Below are 9598 nucleotides of genomic sequence, written 5' to 3' on the forward strand. Positions count from 1 at the left end.
GCCTCAATGGAATTGAGTTTGATCCCTCCCCGTTTTAGATGCCTGTTCAAGACCTCCCCCGCCCTCCAACCCGCTCCAGGCTCCACCCCTCCAGCTCACATGAGGCTGCACCTGTTTCTGTGCAGCGCCCCCTGGAGGCGCACGGCTGAGTGGTTGCTCTTACAACCGTGGGCCACAGCGCAGCACAGCAGCTCTTTGAACAGCAGGACGATGTGCCAGTTGTATTTGGCCGAGCACTCCATGTAGCCACATTTCCAGGTCTTTTTCACGAGCAGGGAGAGTGTCCGGCGGGGCGTGAACCGCTGGCGTTGCAGGTCCCTCTTGCTCCCCACGATGATGACGGGGGCTTCGCCGATGTTGCTTGTCCTGGAAGAGAGGATACACAAAGGAGGTTCAGGTTTGGAGGGGTGGCGGCTCAGCAGTCCGGGCAACGCTTTGGTGCGTAGGCTCATGAACGTAGCTGCTTCCGGAAAGTCCATTTCTGTGCAGCCGCAGCCTCATTGGATCGAGGGAAGCCTTAAACGTTTTGTGGGTCAGTCTTTTCTGCCCCAGAGCAGGTTTGCACGCACTACTTTTTGACTATTCTGTGCATGCACTACTTCAAGAAAAGATGAACGTTTTGCACCAGCGTGGCACAGGTGGTATTCAGCCGGTTTGGACTGGTTCTAGAGAACCGGTAGTGGAAATTTTGAGTAGATCGGAGAACCGCCCAATGCCACCACTGGCTGGCCCCGCCAAACCTCATCTATTCTCTGCCTCCCATTGAGTCCCAGCTGATCGGCTGGGTCTTTTTCTTCCTACAAGACACTAAGCCACACCCTCAGAACACCACACCCATCAAGCCACACCCCCAGCTGATTGGCTGGGTCTTTGGTTGCCCTGCACAAGAGAACAGAGCTGGAAAGCAGGTTAATAGGGCGGGGAGGGAATGGGGATTTTGCAGTATCCTTTCCCTGCCACACCCACCAAGACACCAAGCCACACCCACAGAATGCTACACCCATCAAGCCACGCCCACAGCTGATCGGCTGGGTCTTCTTTGGTTGTTCTGCATAAGAGAACGGAGCTGGAAAGCAGGTTAGTGGGGCGGGGAGGGAATGGGGATTTTGCAGTAATTTTCCCCCTGGAGTGAGAACTTACCAAAAATTAGGCAGGCAAGTTGGATGGTGCATAATGCCAGGTAAGGAGTGAGTGGACAGGGAGGGGAGAGGCGAGGACAACCTGTGGCACGATTTGCCGGTTCTCCAAACTGCGCAGAACCGGCCTGACCAGGTAGAATTCCACCCCTGCCTTCATCCCCTGCCCTTACCTGTTGTCCTGGATCTGCTGGCGGAGCATTTTCACATATTCAAAGCTCTCTGGACTGCAGATGTCGTACACTAGAATGTAGGCATCCGTGTTTCGCAAGCCCCAGCACTTCAGATCTGACCATTCCTGGTGGGCCAAAAGAATAAGAATAGAATAGAAATAGAAATAGAAAGTTAGAATAGAATAGAAATAGATTTTTAGAATAGAATAGAACTAGAAATTTAGAATAGAACTAGAAATATAGAATAGAATAGCATGGAATGGAATAGAATAGAGTAGGAATAAGAACAGAACAGAATAAGAATTGGAGTAGAACAGAATATAAAATAAAAGAAATAGAAATTTAGAATAGAATGGCATAGAATGGAATGGAATGAAATAGAATAGGAATAGGAATAGAATAGAATTAGAAATTTAGAATAGAATAGCATGGAATGGAGTGGAATGGAATCAAATAGAATAACATGGAATAGCATAGAATAGCATAGCATAGAATAGAATAGAATAGAATAGAATAGAATAGAATAGAATAGAATAGAATAGAATAGAAAATAGATCTTTGTATTGCTGCATTTAAAAAAAACCACATTTCATCTGCCTGGTTGAAAAGAGGCATTCCTTTTTTCTCATTCCTTTTTTGTTTGCCTTTGTCGTTTCCACATTTTTCTACTCCTCTTTCCTTCTGCAGCTTCAAGGCAGGGCTGTTTCCCTCCTTTTCCACTCTTCGGGCACTGCACAGATCACTGCTCGACCCCAACTGGTAAATTTGGCCTGCCCAGGTTTTAGCCTACCTACGATCAGCAGGGTCCAGCCCCCTCCCCACAAAGCCTCCCTTCAGCTCGACTATTTAAGGAATTCTAAAAACTCAAGTGGGAAGATGCTTCAAGGAAACAGTACGAACGCTAGAGAAAAGGGCCTACAACGGAGCCAGGTTAAAAATGCACATTTTTTTTTTTAAATTTTTACAACCAGAAGGTGTGAAGAAGGTGACAGCCGTATTTTACAGACAGCTGGTGCTACTATTTTGCTCTCTCCTGCTGCGGAAGGAGAGAGCCAAGGTGACATGCAAATCACATTTGCTGCCAATGAGTCATTTCAACCTTGTTCACAAACATCGTTCGTGGGTTTTTCAAGGTTGGAAGGGATCTCGGAGGTCGTCTAGTCCAACCCCTTGCCCAAGCAGGAGATCCCATACCCTCCCAGGAGCTCCCCATCCGATGCCAACCAAGAACGGGCTGGTCTTGGAGATGACCCCGCTCTGCAAATAGACGGCCATCTGCCCAATTCCTAAGCCCGCTGAGATTTAAATTCTTTTTAAAGAATTTTATATTTGGTTCTTTTATTACAGAAATGGCACGGGGGCAAATATTTATTCCTAGGAAGACTTGTTCAGGCTAATTAATTAGAGCAGGATGCTGTCCTTCAGGCTGGTTGGGTTCCGCTTAGAATACAGAATAGTAGAGTTGGAAGGGACCTTGTAGGTCATCTAGTCCAACCCCCCCTGCCCAAGCAAGAGACCCTACACCATTTCTGACAAATGGCAATCCAATCTCTTCTTGAAAGCCTCCAGGGATGAAGCTCCCACAACTTCTGATGGCAAGCTGTCCCACTGAATATAGAATAACAGAGTTGGAAGGGATCGTGGAGGTCATCTAGTCCAACCCCTGCCCAAGCAGGAGGCCCTACACCATTTCTGACAGATGGCAATCCAATATTTTCTTGAAAGCTTCCAGTGATGAAGCTCCCACAAGTTCTGAAGGCAATTTCTGTTCCATTGGTTGATTGTTCTCCGTGTCAGAAAGTTTCTCCTTATTTCCAGGTTGAATCTCTCCTTGTTCAGTTTCCATCCATTCTTCCTTCTCTGGCCTTCAGGTGCCTTGGAGATTAGCTTGATCCCTTCCTCCTCCCTGTGGCAGCCCCTCAAATATTGGAAGATGCTATCCTGCTCCCCCTCCCAGTCCTTTTCATCAAACTAGACATCCCCATATCTCGCAACCATTCTTGTTTGATTGGTATTTTTTTTTAAATAATGGCTTACTTTGACACCTTCTTCGGAATGGATGTGGAACAGTTACAGGAGGCAGGAGAGAAATCTGGGCAAGTGTTAGGATGCCTCACGGTTACAAAAGAAAAGTCTGAATCGATTTGACGGCAGTCATTTTCAAAACTTGGCCACTTTAAGAGGTGTGGACTTCAACTCCCAGAATCCCCTGGCCAGCCCAACCGAAATGATGAGAAAGAAAGTCCAAGATCTTATGCCATTCCGGACAAGTGGCTGTCCAATCTCTTTACAACGGCTGGAGGCAAGTTGTTCCACTGATTAATTGTTCTAACTGTCAGGAAATTTCTCCTTAATTCTAATTCTTCTTCTTCTTAATTCTAATTGCTTCTCTCCTTGATTAATTTCCATTTGTTGATTCTTGTCCCGCCTTCAGATGTTTTGGAGAATAGCTTGGCTCCCTCTTCTTTGGGGCAGCCCCTCAAATATTGGAAGACTGCTATCCTGTCTCCCCTGGTCCTTCTTTTCACTAGACCAGACATACCCAATTCCAGCAACCGTTCTTCGTATGTTCTAGTCTCCAGGCCTTTAATCATCCTAGTTCAACCACTCTAGGTATGACTTTATACCTATTTGTGGTACCATCAATGTCTACGTTGGGTCTAAAACCATCATCGTCATATTGATTTAGAACTGTTTTATATCTAAAGCTTTTTTGGGGGTGGTTGGGTTTTTGTTTTTTGTTTTTTTGGCTGGTTTGGTCTTCCACCCCCTTTTAAAAAACACCTCCCGAGAGGTGTTGGAGGTTGAAGAATTTCAAAGCATGAATGTGCTATTTGGCTGGAACTAAGAAAACTAGTATCCATCTGTAAGTGTTTGGATTTAAAAAAAAGAAAAAGAAAAAAGCAACCGAAACCACAAGAGACTAAAAGTGACGAAGTGGAGGCCGATGCAAATAACTGAAAAACCCAGTCATGTGAAAGCTAAATAATCATAATTAACACCATTCTATCCACGGTCTACCCATTGCAGGACGAAGGCCTCTTCCGCGCCTTTCGGTCCTGAGCGATTCTTTTGCCAATCCATGAGCTGGATCAAATCTCCATTCCATCCCACCTCCTGTGTGGACTTCAATTCCCAGGATTCCTCAGTCACCATGTGCCCCAGGCCCCAAACCAAGAAGGACCCATGGTGATTCTTCCAAGCGGAGTTCTTTATTCAGGGTGGGCTTCAAAAATTTCCGCAAAGCAGTTCTTTGCCCCGGTGGCTAGGTGGGCATGGCAAGGTGGATGTGGCCTAGTCGGCCACCTACACCATGGTGGTGTTTTCACCCTCCCTGAGCTCCGGAGGCTTATTGGCAAGGCCGGAAATGGGCCCACGGTTCTTGCCGTGGCTCTTTGAGCCTCTCGTAGCTTTCGTTATGCAAAAAATTGGGAAGAAACATTTCGCTCTTGTCTGTCTTTTCCCCCCCTGGATATAATTGAATCCGAATTAAAATTAAATTCAGCCACAACAGTACTGGAATTACTTAAATCAGATCTGCAAACGGCGTATTCTGTTGGGTTTGTTAAGTCAGGCTGGTCACTGCTGAAATATCCTGCAAATCTCTGTCCATCAATGTAGAGAACGCTTTTATTTCGCTTCCTCCGTTTTAAATGTGAAATGCAAAATATTAGCAGGGTTTCTGCTTTTATCGAAGCAGGGGGTTTAAAGTACGAAAGAATAAATCTGGCTTCGGAACACAATGCAAAGTTCAAAAAATGTCCCCTGGGGCCTCCTCCCTCACATTATTTGAAATGTCATCTAATGATGTTCAGGCAGATGTTCCAAGCTTTGCAGCTTTTCTTAGCAGAACAACAGAGGGATCTAAGAGGTCTTCTAGTGCAACCCCCTCCCCTCCAAGCAGGAGAATAGAGCCTTATGCTGGCTTAGATCGACTCACCCTCTTATTCTGAGCTTTCTATGATACATTGAGACCTAAGCCAACCAAGGAGGCTTGTCTTACCTGGCACAGCAAACCTCATAGAAACTAACCACGGTTAGCCTATTTGTGTGAAATAACGGTGATTAATTTTTGCCTAAGTTTCAGGTTTGTTTAATTACATCCAGAAAAACAAGAGTTTTTTTTTTTGATTGGGAGCTCACTGAATGAAATTATCATCAGTGTGCACTCACTGCTTTTCAGGTGTTGAAATTACACAGGTGGTGAAAAAAGCAAGAAAATAAGGGGAAGGAAGGAAGGAGAAGAAGAAAGGAAAGGAAGGAAGGAAAGAAGGGAGGGAGGGAAGGAAGGAAAGAAAGAAAGAGAGAGAGAAGGAAGAAAGAAAAAGAAAAAGGAAGGAAAAGAAAAGGAGATGTTAATAAGTCTATTAAATCCAGAAAGACCTAGATCCCATCTTTTTTCCATGAGTTCAAATTAGCTTCCAGGAGATTCTGTCTTAAATGTGCACAACAGCAATCCTGCAATATAGACTGTGCTTAGAGGCAACATTACTTCCACAAAGGTGACCAACAAACTTGCAGAGCCAAAGGCAAACTCAAATCTTGAGTCGCCATAGTCCTAGTCCAGTTCCTGAAGCACCAGACTGCACCCCCATCTCCTGAAGCAGCAAGAAATATGTGCACCTTTGATCACTTTGCACACACGGGGGACAAAACCGGAAAAATGGAAAGAGCCATCCAACTCTAACCTGGCTTGACACCCCACCCCACCTGGTCAAAGTACCATTCCGCTTCTCCATAGCTGCTGGGGTGATGGAAACGGCCAGGTGGGAAGGGAGGGGAGGAAAAAGAGGAGCTCACCTGAGAACTGTTGGCAGGAAAAGCTGCCACGTAAGGGACGTCCATGATTTTCAGGTCGTAGGAGTTCCCATTCAGCATGACCGACGGCCGGTAGATGTAACGGTCCTCCGTGGGTCTGTACTTCTCTGTGAAGTCGTGGTACAAGAATTGGCGGATGATGGCTGTCTTGCCTACTTTGGGGGCCCCCAGGACGGCGACGGTCAGCGTCTCCACCATGGTCCGCCTTCAGGACCCTGGAGAGCTCCCCAGCCGCAGCCGCCGTTGCTCCTCGGAAGGGCCGCCCGCCTCGCGCGTCTTCCGAGCCATCAACCCCCTTGCCTGCCCCTCCCGCGGTTCACACGATAAGCTTCACCCGGCCTCCTGAGTTAACCCGTGTTCCGGGTTCGCACGCTAACCACAAACGAACCATTTAGGCTGGGTCGATGGCACCACATGCTGAGCCTCCAGGAAGAAAAGATTTTAAAAAGCCAAGGCTACGAACGAGCCGAGCTGAACGTTAGGCACGTCAAGGCGGGTCCCAGGTTCGTAACGGACTCCTGAAGTGCCTTGTGTGAACTCAGACACACACACCCAGGCCCCAGAGTTCCGAGGACTGCTCCAGCTTAATCCGACTCCTCCGTTCGCAAGCCAAGTCAACCCAACTTCGCGATTCTCCCCGAGGAGCTTCTCCGCTGCGCCTTCCCTGCCTCGAGCAGCCAGCAGCAGCCTTTGGCTAACAATCACTCAAGAGCTCAAGAGCTTAATCCGAGTCTAGGACGGGATTCCGACGGAGTGTGGCCCGAATGGGAAGGGAGAAAGGAGTCCAGCCAAGACGCGGCGATGAACCGGGCAACGGGGAAGCGAACGGAGCCCAACTCCTCCGAAGTGCAGCTGTAGTGGGGTTTTGAGAGAGGCGGGAAGGGGAGGAAGTTGCCGAAGCGCGAGAAAGAGAGAAAGAAGGAGAGAGAGAGAAGAGAGAGAGAGAAGAGAGTGAGGAGGGGGGAGAGAGAGTGAGTGAGAAAGTGAGTGAGAGAGAGGGAGGGAGAGAGAGAGACGGAGGAGGGAAAGAGAGAACAGGGAAGAGAGGGGAGGGGACTGCCGAGCCGAGCCGAGCGAACGGGCGAGGGGACCCTTCCCCGCCGCCTTGCCCAACTTTCCTCTCGGGCGCAGAGAAAGGGCTGCTCAAGGCCGCTTCGAAGCGGTTGCCCGCCGCTCCGCTCTTACTCCAAGACACCCCGCCGGGCAGCGCGATCCAAGCGTCCCTCGCCGGGCTGGAACGCCTGCAACGCTGCCGCTATCCAGAGCCCCGGACCCGGGTGGGCGCAGCGCCCGAATCGGCGCTCCCTTTCAGGACCCTGGACAAGGGACACTGCGGCGCCGACCGCCTCTTGCCTGGCTGTTCCCCCCACCCGCTGCGGCAAATCAAACCCGGGACAAGCACGTGAGAAAGGCGACGCGGCCAACAGGACAAGGGGGACATGGGCTCTCTGCCTAGCAGCAGGCAGGAAATAGCCCCGGGCCGCTCGTTCCTCCCCACCTCCCCGCGCAAGATACGGAGGAGCGTCTTCCCCGCCTTTCCGGACGTGCGGAGAAATATGACTTCATACTTTTTCCTGCCACGGCGAGGGGGGCAGCTTTCCCTCTCCGCCCGCCCGGTAAGGCTGGACACCCTGCCTCCTTCCCTCCCTCCCTCCCTCCCTCCCCGATCCCGGAGAAGGTCCATCAAAGAGGTTGAGACTCTCGAAAGAGAAGAGCAGCACAGAGAGAGGATTGGACTCGCATCCTGGACATAAACTGTTACAGAGCCCTGCACACCAGAACAACTAGACACAAGGACAGTTCCCCCGCCCCCCGAAGGCCATCACTCTGCTAAACACACAATTCCCTCGACACTGTCCAACTATTTACAAAGTTTCCTCTTCGGGCGCAGAGAAAGGGCTGCTCAAGGCCGCTTCAAAGCGGTTGCCCGCCGCCCCGCTCTTACTCCAAGACACCCCACTGGGCAGCGCGATCCAAGCGTCCCTCACGATCCAAGCATCCCTACTATTACTGTTAATCTTCTCATCACTCCTTATCACCCATCCCCTCACACTTGTGACTGTGACTTTGTCGCTTGTATCCTTTTATATTGACTGTTTCCTACTATGATTTGATTGCTTATTTGTACCCTATGACTGTTATTAAGTGTTGTACCTGATGATTCTTGATGAATGTATCTTTTCTTTTATGGACACTGAGAGCATTTGCACCGAGACAAATTCCTTGGGTGTCCAATCACACTTGGCCAATAAAGAATTCCTATTCTATTCTATTCCATTCTATTCTATTCTATTCTATTCTATTCTATTCTATTCTATTCTATTCTATAACATAGAAAGGAATTGGGTCTGCCTAGTAGTTTAATGAAAAGAAGGACTAGGGGTGATACGATAATAGTGTTCCAATATCTCAGGGGTTGCCCCAAGCAAGAAGGAGTCAAACTATTTTCCAAAGCACCTGAAGGCAGGACAAGAAAGAACAGATGGAAACTAACCAAGGAGAGAAGCAACTTAGAACTAAGGAGAAATTTCCTGAGTTAAAACAACCAGTGGAACCACTTGCCTCCAGAAGTTGTAAATGCTCCAAGACTGGGCAGCCATTTGTCTGGAATGGTGTAGGGTTTCCTGCCTGGTCAGGGGGTTGAACTAGACAGCCTCTGGGTCCCTTCCAACTCTATTAGGGACAAGCACATGGGTGGCGAAAATGGGGCTCTCCCCCCTCTGTAATCCTGGGGAGTTAGTCAAACTTTCTGTGTTTTGGTGCTTTTGACTTGTGGGCTGATACCGTAGCATTCCCTTTTCAAATGAAGAGTGCAAAGGTTTTGTCCCCTAAAATTTAACCCACCCAAAGTGATTCTTTTTTTAAAAAAAATTATTAATTTTCTATTAATTACGTTCCTTAGTGCTTAATAAACATCCTGTTGCCTGAGTATTTCATTTGCTTCTCAATACGAATGCCTTTCTTACTCTCCACTCTTTTTTTTTCCCCAACGAGAATTATCTTCGCACAATATTGGAAAGATGAAGAAACACCTCCAGATGAAGAGACAATTAAGAAGATATTAAGACCGTGCAGAAATGGACAGGCTTACATTGAAAAATCAAACAGAAAGAAGACACAGAATGTTATCAAACTTGGAATTTATTTTACCAAAGTGATTCTTGTGGGGGTCTGCTGCAGAAATCTACAAATAGAACTTTGCTAAAGGAGATTGGAGGGTGGATTTCCACGGACACAAATGGGCAATGAAAGAGAAGAGAACAATGAGAACATGACCGAAACTGTTAAAAATATTAAGTTCTACCTACTATGTGATTCCATAGAATGGAGTTTTCTTGATTCTTAGGCAAACGCTACCATTCTTGGCTTGTTTACATCCTTTTTTGCTTTGAGACGTTACCATTAGCTGCTGGGAAAAGTTATTTTTTTTGTTTGCCAAAACCTCTACAGTGGCCTTGGAAAGGAACATTG

At 47.8% G+C, this 9598-nt stretch overlaps 1 protein-coding gene across 1 annotated transcript; it reads right to left on the reverse strand.

The window, feature by feature from the left end:
- Positions 1-6325, reverse strand: RASL10A (RAS like family 10 member A). The gene is made up of 3 exons (XM_026689100.2): positions 6110-6325; positions 1310-1434; positions 1-366 (listed from the first exon to the last, which is right to left on the reverse strand). The coding sequence occupies exons 1-3, from the start codon at positions 6323-6325 to the stop codon at positions 96-98; spliced, it is 612 nt and encodes a 203-aa protein (XP_026544885.1). The 3' UTR covers positions 1-95.
- Positions 6326-9598: the final 3273 nt, after the last annotated feature.

Source organism: Notechis scutatus, chromosome 13 (genome assembly GCF_049901735.1).
Source record: "Notechis scutatus isolate UNSWTSFEM ecotype Mainland chromosome 13, rNotScu1.2, whole genome shotgun sequence".
Classification (NCBI taxonomy): Eukaryota; Metazoa; Chordata; class Lepidosauria; order Squamata; family Elapidae; genus Notechis; species Notechis scutatus.